The following is a 12,597-nucleotide window of genomic DNA, read 5'->3' on the forward strand; positions in this document are numbered from 1 at the left end:
TCCCTCATTACCCTCTTGTCATGGGGGAGAGATGAAAAAAGATGACCTTTCAGGTCATAAAATTCTAGATTTTTAGATGAGACATTTAGAATTTGGCTTTTAAGGATGCAAATGAATAATCAGTTGTCCCACAGTGTAATACAGACCCATGAGGTTATATTAAGTACATTTAACAAAAGGTTTATGGTGATGACAAAGTAGAAAATTATACCATAAATCACATTTTCTTTTTTAAAAGATAGCAAATTAAATGTTCAAGTAGTGCCAGCTAGGATTCATGAGAGATGCTATCTTAAAATATTAATGTAAAACATAAGCTCATTTTACCTATTAATTGTAGTTAAGGTTTAATTTTAGATTAGAAGACTTGTATGTGGAAGGGACAAATGAGTTCTGCTTCTCCTAGTAACTTATGCATTATTTATAATATTTTGCTTAAAGGGTGTCCAGGTAAAATAAAGATTAATTTACTAGTTCGCCAGAAATAGTCTCTGCTTCCCATCTCACTAATCCAGGCAAAGCGATAATCAAACGTGGCCGTACTTTCGCCATCAGAATTTGATTATCTGTCGAATTCCACGGTTAATTTAGACAAGTTCCTACTTTAGTTCCATCACCAAACATGCTCTCTTTACCTTAGCTTTTTATTTTCTATCTTATGCCGTTCATCCCTATATTATACCTTTTAAAATCTTTTGAGAAGACTTCTATTAAACTAATATTTCTGGTAGTTTCTTCTGTCAGTCACCATTGCTTCTTTTTTTTTTTTTCCTCTAAACTAATAAGTTAAAACTGACCAATAGGGGCCACTTGGAGCATTTCAAACGGGGGATGTTAAATATCAATTAGATATTTCTTTGGCAGTTGTATACGTTAGTCATTTAACTGAGTATTTCCATCTACCTGAATATTGGCCAGCAGGAGAGAGAAAACAAGCTAAATTGAACCACTCACTATCATTTTTATAAAAGATGTCCTTTTTAAGAGAAGGGCAAGAAATTCTTTGTTTCATTATATAGGATGCAGGATTACATGGTAACATCTGAAACTTGTAAGAGCAAACACGTGTGAACATTTAGGAACATGCATTGTTCATGGTCATGCAGTGGTAACAAAATAGATGGTGAAATTTTAGTTGTAAGTTTCTAATTCTCACATTTTATTCGTACATGGTAATCAGTAGTTTCAGGTAACTAGTGAGAAGAAATCTCATGAAAAAATTCAGTTTCATCCGCACCACAAACAGTATGTTCCAGCCTGATGAGAGAGATAACAGAGGAAAGAAAGGGAGGGGTCTAGTTAAGGAAGATTTATAAAGGACCCATGGGTGCGGACAGCAGCAGGGTGGGGAATGAGTGAGGGAGAGGGGTGGGCGGAGCAGTGCCTGGGAAATTGGGAAACCGTAATTGACCAACAATAAAAAGTATGTACTTCAGAAATCTAGTTCTCAGCGTTGGCCTTTATTTTGCATATTACCCAGAACGTGGAGTTACCTTGTGATAACCATGAAATAGCATAATCTGTGCATTTCACCCACTCCCGCTGCTGGGGTGGAGCTGGGAAGTGCAGGCGTGTGGAGGATGGGAGGGCAGGGGAAGGCGCCGAAGCGTCGATGTGTTCTGCCCGGTTCCGCTGGGCAAGGCACATGCTGCGTGTCTCCGCAGGGGAGGAGCTGTGCAGGGGCCTCAAGCAAGGCTGCTCGTTGGACTGCCCCTTCGGCTTCCTCACGGACGACCACAACTGCGAAATCTGTTCGTGCCGCCCCCGGCCCAAGAAGTGCAGGTTCAGATTCACAGACTGTGACAAGGACTGTCCGTTTGGATACCAGTACGTATTTCTGAATTCCGAAGATCTGTTCTTCCCTGTCTGGGACTTGGTGAAACGTCTGTGCCAGTCTTTGTTAGCTGTTTTGTGTCTTTGGCAATGAATCAACGAGGCACTGAGTCCAGAATGTCTGTGTGTGTTTTGTTGAGTGACCGAGGAAGGAGAAGCGGGATGGTGGCCCCACGGTCCGGTTTTACTCTTCTCTGTTAGGAAGATGGGCCTGGGCCTTGTTGAGACGCTGCCCTTGGGGCCTGTTCCGTGGGACTTCTCCACGCAGGGGCCCTGGGACACTGCAGGGGGAGTGGAATTGTCACGCCCCAGTTGCGAAGGTGCTGTACCCTTCACACCTGCCCGGGGACTGTTTGGTAATGACGTGTTTAGTGTACTGCTAAGGTCAGTTGACAGGAACGCACTTACAGCATGTAGTGTTCTTACCTGTCATGCCTTCATACCTGGCTTGGGCACTGGTCCATAGTCTCTAGTAGTTTTTCTCTGTATGTAGCACCAGATTTTATGAAAATAAGGACCACGACTTGTGTTTTCAAATACTCTTGATTGAGTCAGAGCCCATGTGCCAAAGTCAGATTATCCCAGGGTCAGAGGCAGTACAGCCCGGAATAGACAGTGCACATTTGTTCCCCAGCGTCTGGGTCAGCGTCTGTCCCTGCCTTTCTGTCAGGTTGGTGCCTTAAAAAATGACCTGGCAGAATAATGTATTATCATTCCTTTCTTGGTTCCCTTCCATCTTAGCTCTGCCTTTTCAATTTGACATATTTATATAGCACTACTAATAATTAGGGACATAGGGCCATCCTGTCCTGCCCATCTTATGAAAGTCATCGTTTTTATTCTTCTTGGAAAACCTGGCTTGGCAAGGGAGTGGAGAGTCTTAATTGTGTACATTGGGAACATTAATCTTAAAAGTTTTCCAAGTAAACCATTGGTCTTAATCCTAAAATATGAATACTATGTCAATAATAAATATGTTTTAGCTTAACTGATAATGTAGAATGAATTATTATCATAATGAATTATTATCATAACAGTAGCTACAACTACTTGGTACAGTATTCCGATAGTTTGGAATCAAGGCTGCATTCAGGTCCAGTCTTCATCTCACTGAGAAATCTCTTAGAGCAGGGTCCCCAGCCCCTGGGCCATACCTGGTCCTGGCACACATCCCTCCGTTCTGTGGCCTGTTAGGAACCAGGCTGAACAGCAGGAGGTGAGCAGGGCAGAGCAAAGAAGCTTCGCTTACTGCCTAAGCTCTGCCTCCTGTCTCCCTCCCCCCCAACCCATGGAAATATCGTCCTCCACGAAGCCAGTCGCTGGTGCCAAAAGGGTTGGGGACCACTGTGTTAGAGGATTATGGGTGTCACTTTGAATTCCTGTCAGGAAGCACACTCGGGGAGGACCAGGTTGACCACGGTGGAGAAGTGAGGACCGCATTAGCTGGAGCAGTAGCTGCCTCTCCAGCTGCTCGAGCTAGGGCAGCCTCGGGAGGAGAAATCTTGGCCGGACACCACGTGGGCGTGTGGGGACGAAGGCAGCCGCCGGCGCTCCTTGCAGCCGCCTGCCGTTCCTGTAGGTAAAGGCGTCCAGATGGCAGGAGGGAGCCATGAGAGAATGGGTGAATAAATGAGTGAACAAATAAATCAGTTAAAGCCTTGACAGGTCTTGAAAATCACACGGTGTAAGACATGAGTACAATTAATTTGTGTAATTCTTTGTTCTTATTGTGTTCAGATAAACAAGCAAGCAGCAGTGATGACGCAGGTGGTGGACCAGGGGTTTCCTGTAGGGCTTTTTCTAGAGCCTCTTAATTTTGCCCAAGATGTGAAAGAACAAGGATTTTTTTTTTCTGAACACACTCTTGCCACTTAGGGGTAACAGGGATGGTGAAACCTGAGGGTACACAGTGTAGCCCCTCCCAGAGAGGAAGTGTTGAGTCTGAGAGGGGTCCAGACTCCTGGACCTTTCTGGTCCAGTGGGCAGAAAACCAAGAAAAGGGCGCTCTCCTTTTGTAATGGTGTATGTCGTCTTTTTCAGAAAAAAAAAAAATTATCGGCAAAAATTTTTTTTGTCCAGAAAATCTCCACTTAATTTATAAATGTATTCTTATTTATTTAAAATCATTTTTCCAGTCAGCACAAAACATAGGCACTCTAGCCTGCTAAAGGAAGAAAAGTTTAGCCAGCCTCTTTTCCCTGTGCCCCCCACACACACACTTCTGTCACATCCGGTGGATGGAGGGTGTTTCATTCAGCTGATGCTCTTTTCAAATGACGAAGTGACTGCTGGGTGTGGAATGCGGAACCTCTGAAGGCTTCTGTTCCTTTCCGACGTTTATGTCACATTCCTAGCTCTGTGGGTCCTTCCACCTCCTATAAGTTTCAGTAGAAATCTCATTAACATTTTACTGAAATTTCTTAGAGCACATGGTCGCGGGAGGAAGCCTATAGCCTATAACAAAAACGTACAAAAGCAGGACCTTTGTCCCTACTGCTGGCCTCCATCACTGACCACCAATATATCCATCAGCAGCCTGTTCGCAGAGTGGCATATCCATCCTGTTACGTGGTGGGACCACTTCTCCTAATTAAATCCAACAGTCCTGGTCCTGGGATTCTGACATAATTTACATCCCAGAAGCACATGAGCGACTCTAAGCCTTGGCCATGGATAGAGGGGGGTCATGGCCACAGGGGACTCATTACACATCACCCCAGGAGGTTTTGAGAGCAGAAGTCAAGTCATTCTGCTTAGTAACAGTATCACTTCGGGGACCCTATAGGGTCTGAGTGCTTGGGTATCATTTGAGACTTTGGGGTTTTTCTGACCTCTGACAACATTTTACTTACCCAGGAAGAATAAGCACGGCTGTGACATCTGTCGCTGTAGGAAGTGCCCGGAGCTGCCGTGCAGAGGTGAGTGTGAAGGCGTGACTCTCTCCCCGCCCCCAGAGCACCCAGGGGCCCAGCAACAAAAGCAGAAGGACGTTACGTAAATGACACAATTTCAGTGATCGCTGTCTACCCTGACACAGTGTCCCTCTCGGGGGGACCATCTCTTTTCCTCTCTTAATAGGATAAAAGCTCACAACAGAATTTGCAGTAAGCCTCTAACAGACAAGCGCACTGACCAAATTAATCACTGCTTAGCTGTTCCGTTTCCCTTGTCTCGGGAACTTTGGCCTCCAGCACCTTTATCCTGACCTCCCTAGCCCCCATTTCCCCGGTGGAAGGCTGCACCTGATACAGCAAAGGTCCCTTTGCAAACCCCCGAGCTGGGTGTGGCTGAGCAGTCTGCTGTGTGTTTCCCGGTAACCCTGTTTCCATGAGAGTTTGGACTTCAGCTCAGTGAGGACACACCAGCCTGTCATTGTGTGTGGGCGCGAACCCCGCATGCCTTTCGTCTGGGGCTTCTCTCCCGCTCAGGGGTGGTCCAGACACTGGGGAGCGTGCGCCCCAAGCGACGCTCCTGTCCCCAGCCCAGCTGTCTGCCCCACTGCGTTTTAGGGCAGCAAGATCCACAGATGAAGCCGTAAAAGGTTCCTGAAGTTCATTCTGTGTGTTTTCAAAGTTGGACAGTTGTCACCTGAAGAGTGTTTTAAGGGGTCAAAATAAACAATCTAGTCACTACCTTCATTGTTCTGCAGATGAAACTGCATTAGTTGGCAGGAACCCAGGACTTCCCCACTGGGTGACTCCTAGAGATTATTCTGCACGTATGAGATGTGTGGGTAACATTTGCTGGGATGTCAGTGCTTGTTTATTGTATAAAAGTGAGAAAGTTGAGTGAAAGGAGTAAAACTCAACTGTAACCCCACCAGTAGGAAGGAAATATATTTGCAAGGGTTTTTCTATTTATATTTTTTTCAAAACTGAGAGCATATGAAGTTACATTCTTTCCACGCGTGAGCCGTCTGTCATACGCGTGCCTTTGGGTGGCTGGGTGGTGTCACCTGTGAGGACACCGCAGGCCATTTTTCCTGCGCAGTAGCTGCATCTTCACCAAGGCTGCCTTCTGTCTGTGCAGAGGTCCCCACGTCCACCAAGTCGCCCGTCCTGTCGGGCACCTGCCTGTCCATGGACGGCTATCCTCACAAAAACCAGGAGAGCTGGCACGACGGGTGCCGGGAGTGCTACTGCCACAACGGACGGGAGATGTGCGCCCTGATCGCCTGCCCGGTGCCTGCCTGCGGCAACCCCACCATCCGTCCGGGGCAGTGCTGCCCGTCCTGCTCAGGTAAAAGCTGGCTGCCACCGTGCGCACTCCGAGTGAGTGATCTCTGACTAGCAGGCTCTCGTCCCATCGGTGGCTCTGGGCGGCTCCAGGCAGGGACAGGCGGGGGGACGTGCAGGGGGACGACCTGGAACACATTTCAGTTCTTCATGGTGTTTGTCAACAGCAGCCACAAAGTCAGCCAGGTGCTATAGATTATTAGCCGATGGCCAAAGAAAATTCTGAAGCTCTCAACGCTCCTTATTTTTCATTGGTGCACTCAGTTACAATTATCGGTCTCTGAACTGCATTTCTGTAAAGGTTTGTGAGCACACATATTTAAATTCCTGTTCTCCATTTTATGGAGCGTGTAGTAAGGCTGAACATCACAGTTAATTGAGAGATTGGTGTTAATTTTATTCCATAAGAGCTTATTATTTATAAAGCAATCTCAGAGAGGGAGGGAATTACTGAAGTCTGTAGTTATTGCTCTTTTTTAAATTAACGGGCATGTGGCGTTCTTGCCAAATAGAGAAATTGAAAGTGACTGAACATCCGAAACATTTAAAATCGTAATAACGGACATCAAGATGAGTTTCCAGAAGAGCGGAACAGAGAGAACTCGTGGGGGTCTGACCTCAGTTGACAGTAACGGTGTTATTACAATACCTCACCTAGTGCCTGGCCTCCAAAGAGCTCGTCACTTTTATGCCCATTACTCCTTCCTCTGTGTAGCCCGCTTTGCGTTGGGCAACAATACGCTTAAACCATTTTTCATTTGGCAAACAAAAATTAAGTCTTTTACCCAATAGTATGTCCGCTAGAAGGCTAGGGAGAAGGAAGTCTCCCATTCTTACATCAGATTTCTTGTAGAGTTGAAATGGGCTTGTCAGATGGTAGAGTCATGATTGCTTTCCCCCTAGTCCACCTTGGTCCCGTATCTCCCCACGGAGAAGTCCACTTCTGTGGTGGACGCAGTCGGGAACTGAGCTAGTGGAGGACACTGGACATCTCTTCCAGCTCTGTGATTCTACACTCCTCGAGTCTACAGGATCCAAGTGACGGGCAGCCCCCCGGGCCCCTGTAAAGGACCAGGCCACAGGGGTGCTGTGTTCTGTTTTCTTCCCATCATTTGGGCAGATACGCTCTGCATTGAAAGCATGTCCTTGTACACGTGTTTTGCTAGTGAAAGATGAAAAACCACTCCTATCCACTGCAGCAGAAGCTAAATGCGCAATCTGACGAGACAAAGCTCCGTGTTGACTCTTTGGAGAAGGAAAAAATGTGTTCCAGCGGAGACCTTTTACTTCCATTAGAGGCACCAGTGCATCGTGGAGTGCGGGCCGCACCTGGGTCTCTGCTGAACACGCCCTCGTTGAAGACCGGGTCAGGCTGGTGGCAAGGCAGAGACGTTCTGAGAGCAGGTGGTTGGCTTAGGAACTGACAGCGGAGCCGGAGCTAGTTTTCTCTGTTGCAGAGCTGTAGAGAACGTTGCACACGTGTGTGTGTGCAAATGCAGGCACACCCACCCAGTTATTGCCGTGTTATTGTGGGTGCATGTATGAAAACATATATGTTGTACATTGCTCTACAGGAGCGGACAAAAAGTGTGCATAATACAAATACTATGAGTAATGAATAAAAATATAAGAATAAGCGCTCACATGTTTGCGACTGTAAACCTCCTTTTGCCCACCCCTGTGTATGGATGTAGAGGCATATTGTCTCCAGATATCTTTATGTAGTTATTTGTCCCATACGGGTTCTTCTGCCTGGAATCCCTAGAACAGCTGCATTCATGGACTCTTGCCTTAAAGAATATTTTTTCCCCTCTCCATTCAAGAATCAGCTGGATTTGGGTTTGGCCCCTACTCCCCTGGCCAAGCTAAGCGAGCAGCTCCTAAACTCTTCTGATAGAAGACTTACCAAACAATATTGTTTCTTAGTATTTTTCCCTCTTTCTCACCCTCCACCTCCTCTAGCACTGTCTCTCCGGCCACTCTTGTGCTTGGCCTCGAGGTACGCAGCACATGCGCAGAGCTAAGGGAATTATTAGCAAGGAGACTGGCAGGCATCATTTTTCTTCTGGCCACTTCTCTACATGCCGGCCTTCAGAGGGCAGATTACATCTATCTTCTCCACGTCCTTTTGAAGCAGTAAGGGAGTCCCCGTCCAGCATTAGTGCTTTGATGCTCTTCGGAACAGTGTTCTGCTTTCTCTGTAAACCACAAGAAAGCACTTCTGTCATCTTGCCCCAGCTCCATTTTCCTTCCACCTTCCTGTCTACTTTCCTCATTCCCTGGAAGCCTTGGTCCAGGGGCTCACAAATACCAGGCATTGGCTGACATCAGTTTTCGGTTGCATGTCCGCTTGGTCGAAGTGGCAGTCTTACAAGCTCCCCTGAGAGGGAGCTGGATGAGCAGTGACCTCCTCCACTGGAGGTCGGCCCCCACGGCCGCATCTCATCAGTGTCAACTCTCGTGCTGGCCACCCCTTGAAAATGGCAGCCTGGGAGCCCTCAGGTGACTCCAGCTCCGGGCGTCTGCACAGACAGGGTGGTTCTCGGGGGCGGATCTCCACGGAGCGCCAGGCCCGTGCTCGCCGCCTCCTTGTCTCCAGACTGCCGCTCAGCAGGGCTCAACACTGTCAACACCTCCTTGAAATGCTTGTTGTATTTGGATCCCACGACTTTGGTTAACGTCTTCATACTTCTCACTTCCTCAGCACAACTTCAGGGCCACTCCCAGGACCTCTAGACACTGTCAGCATTGAATTCCCTCTCTGTCATTATCACCTCACCAAGAGGCAGCCAGAATCGCCCCTCCTCTGGGGAAAGAAAGCATAGTCGTCATCAGCCTCTGAGCATTCACCCCGCTTCGTGATGCTCTTGCCAGACAAGTGTTGATTCTCAGGTGAGGGGTTTCCGACCTTTGATTCTGCAAAAACATTCCTGCTCAGTTTGCTGGCAGGGGACCTAGATTGGGCTGTGGCCTGCTCAACAGCAGGATGCATTTCCAAGTGTAAACGTACTCAGGGTCCCAGAGGTAATGGAGAGGACGGAGCACAGAGCAGTTGGACATTGCGTTGAACCTGGAGGCATGTCCATGATACAGACATAGACTTGGGTTCATACCCCTTGTCTGCCCTTAATACCGAGCCCTTAGTTCCTTCATATGTAAAATAGGTTAACAGCACCTAACTCAAAAGGTTGATGTAAAGAATAAATGAAATAACACGTGTTGGGCCCTTTGCATGGAAATTCACCAGAGCAAACATTCACGTAAATTTTTTTTAGTCTCCTCCTAAATAGTTCCTACATATTCACAGAGATCCCCTGAGAGGCTTATCTCTAGGGTAGGAGTTCTCTCCCTGTAATTTAATGCTCTTGTTTGATTCTCTCATTATTATTGATAAATTCAAACCACTTGAATCTCCTTCCTAAAACTAACTCTTCTGCTGTTGCCTTCAATTTGCTTTGGTGCATGAAGTATTCCCTTCACTCTTCTCTTGCTAAGAGCGGAGTGAGATAGTCCACAGTCAGTTCATCTCTGTCCCTTAAAGCAGACAGCAGCAGGTTCTCCAAGCACTGGTGCGACGCCTGATGAACAATTTCTCATGCTCCGATTTTGTGTCCCTCCTCAGATGATCTCGTGGTGCAGAAGCCAGAGCTCAGCGGCCCCTCCATTTGCCACGCGCCTGGAGGAGAGTACTTTGTAGAAGGAGAAACGTGGAACATAGACTCCTGTACTCAGTGCACCTGCCACAGCGGCCGGGTGCTGTGTGAGACCGAGGTGTGCCCACCGCTCCTCTGCCAGAACCCCTCGCGCACCCAGGATTCCTGCTGCCCACAGTGTGCAGGTAACCAGTGCCCGGCTGGATGCGCGTGGCGGGGGGAGGGGGGGCTGCCGCTCGGCTTCGTCACTGTGCAGGGCCGGCAGGTCGAACCCCGTGGGGGGGGTGGGAGGTCCCAACACCAGTCACCAGTAACCCAGGCGGGAACATGTGGCAGCCTGCTTTCCAAATTCAACCCCTCTGGGAACCACATAATTGTGAACTCAGTGTTTTAGGCACTTGAGTTGACTTTTAGAACAAAAGAAAGGTGATTGTTTCTTTCTGCCATTTTTTTAACCATGCATCTCTGGTACAGCAAGACTGTCTCCAGACAGACAGACCTGCTACGCCAAATTATTCCAGATCATTTTGCTGATGTTGAAAGTCACCTTTGCCTTTAACAAATGGGAAGAGCTGTTATTGATAAATAATACCAATAATGTTTTTTGACATACATAAGGGTGGTGAAGATTCTTTGAGAACGTTAAACAGGAATCACTAAAATATACATCATGCTTGTTCCCTCAAACCTGTGATGATTAATAAGTTAATACCCAACAGAATGAAGTGACTAGCACTGCATGTGCGAAGAGTAATATTGTTTTATTCCTTTTTATTCTCAGATCATCTGGCCATAGCTGGAAATTTTACGGTCGTGAAACAAATGTAGTCAAATTTTGTCAGGATTTTAAACTTAAGTTACTGGTTCATAACTAAAGTAGCACTTCAGATTAACACTAGCATGTATGACTTTTTCCCAAAAGCTATCTAACTTGTACACATAAAATTATCAAGTTGACAGGTCACTAGTTTTATTTTGTTGTTGCTTAATCTTTTCAATTTGAATCAGTAACCATTTCCCTTTAAATGAATATGCTTAGGGCATCTCTACTCAGTAAAACAACAACTCTTGCATTTTAATTATCCCTTTTTTGCACATTGGATTATCTAGTCAGCTGGCCAGAGCTCACCGTTCTGTCGTTACATCCCGCGTGGTCTGTGTCCAGACTCACTCTGGGCCCGCACTGGCCGTCTTTTTTCACTTGCGTCAGATGGACTTGCAGGAACGACCACACACTCACTGTTGCCCACAGGCACTGCTGCCCAGGTGCAGCCACCGCAGAACCGAATCCTTGGTGCATTAGAGCATGTTAATCTGAGAAGCTTAATTAGTGCCGCATCCCTTCTGGTGTGAACGTCGTTCATGTGCTACATCCTTAGGATGTGTGTAACCTAGCCTCTACCTTATAGTCCTCATCATCACGGTTGGATTCAGGTGCCGACCCTGCTGATGACTCTGTGTCGATCGTACGTTACCCTGACTATTCCCATCCTCCTAGTAAGAACCACCGTGAGTGGTGGCTCCAGTGGTGATCACGAAGTTACATCCATTTCAGAATTCCTTTTACAAATACCGTGGGGTGCTCTATTGAGCCATAGGGGATCCCCAGGTTAATGAAAATAGATGCAATTCCTGTCCTATGGAGCAATAAACAATCCAAAGGGATAGCCGGACAGTCCACTAGTCTGCATTTAATCTAATAATGACAAAGTGAGAGGATTGCCTAAAGGAAAGCGTTCAGAGCACATAAAACCCAGGAAGCTTAAACTGAAGTGGCAGGTACCTTTGGTACCACTTGTATAGGATTTGAGGGCAAATACAGGGGTGAGTAAAGGAGGGGGGAACAGGGTGGGGAGGAACTTCTCCGTGACCAGTGGCCCAAAGGCCCTGGCAGGACCCCTGACTAGACTCAGATTGGCCCAAAGACGGGCTGCCTGAATTGCGCCTCCTTTCAGCGATAAGGCTCGAGTGCTTAGAGCCGGCTCCCGAGGCGCGTGCCCATGCGCAGAGGCCCCACACCGCCCAGCGGAGCAGGGGGCAGGCGCGCCACGGCTGCGTGCGTGGCTCGACTTGTTCGTAAATGTGCACCTGGGTGGTGGAGCCTTTCCTCACACATAATTTGAGAGAGAACTTGAAGTGATAACCCTCATTTTAAATATTAGGATTTCTTTTGTTTTTTTAATCCTGCATTTCTTTTGTTTTATACATCAGTATTACTAGGTGAAGAAGAGCATATCTGGAATCTGTATTTTAAAATCGGTCACCTGTCAATGTGCGTCAGGGTCAGGAAATGGGTTCGTGAAGATCCAACACCCCTGCAGGTGATGATACTTCACCAAAGTGAAAAAGGGAGAGAGCCGGATAGAGCAGAAATAAAAAGAATGGGTGAACACCAGCATGAGACCCGATAAAAGCAAAGAAAAAGAGTGAGCATTTGGAAGCAGAAGTATGAAGAAGGGATCTCTGGGGCAGGAAAGGTAGGGAGAGAGGCCCCAGCAGGGGTAGCAGTAGGCCAAAGGACCTTTCGGGCAGTCGGGGCTTGGCCAGGCATCTCCTCCTGCCTGGAGCAGGGGGCTCCACCACCTCCGTATCTGAGCTCCAGCTCTCACTGCAGCGTTGCCAGCCCGTCTCGGGGTCCTCTGGGGGCTTCTCCAGGCTCCAGTTGGAGGCCTCCAGACTCCAGGATACTCATTTCCAGCTGTCATTTCCTAGCATTGCTGGTGCCATCCCTGCCGCCTCTTCTGAATTTTTGGACTTGGGGTCCGACATTGCTGGAAAGGGCCAAGCTCTCCTTAACTTGCAGAAACCTCGTGGCAACTTGCAGAGCCCAGCAAGGACTGGAGTGTGAGTTGTCCTCATTTCCAGCCAGAGCAAAC

The 12,597-nt window shown here is 47.5% G+C and overlaps 1 protein-coding gene across 1 annotated transcript in view; it reads left to right on the plus strand.

Annotated features, from left to right (window-relative positions):
* The window catches only part of CRIM1 (cysteine rich transmembrane BMP regulator 1), a 178,856-nt gene that overhangs the window by 142,879 nt on the left and 23,380 nt on the right, over positions 1-12,597 (plus strand). Inside the window, exons 9-12 of the mRNA XM_037165394.2 lie at positions 1,665-1,827; positions 4,690-4,751; positions 5,863-6,072; positions 9,691-9,906. Of these exons, the coding sequence (XP_037021289.2) occupies positions 1,665-1,827; positions 4,690-4,751; positions 5,863-6,072; positions 9,691-9,906 (651 nt within the window). The remainder of the gene's footprint in view (positions 1-1,664; positions 1,828-4,689; positions 4,752-5,862; positions 6,073-9,690; positions 9,907-12,597) is intronic.

Source organism: Artibeus jamaicensis, unplaced genomic scaffold (assembly GCF_021234435.1).
Source record: "Artibeus jamaicensis isolate MK-2021 breed Jamaican fruit bat unplaced genomic scaffold, CSHL_Jam_final contig_465, whole genome shotgun sequence".
NCBI classification, from domain to species: domain Eukaryota; kingdom Metazoa; phylum Chordata; class Mammalia; order Chiroptera; family Phyllostomidae; genus Artibeus; species Artibeus jamaicensis.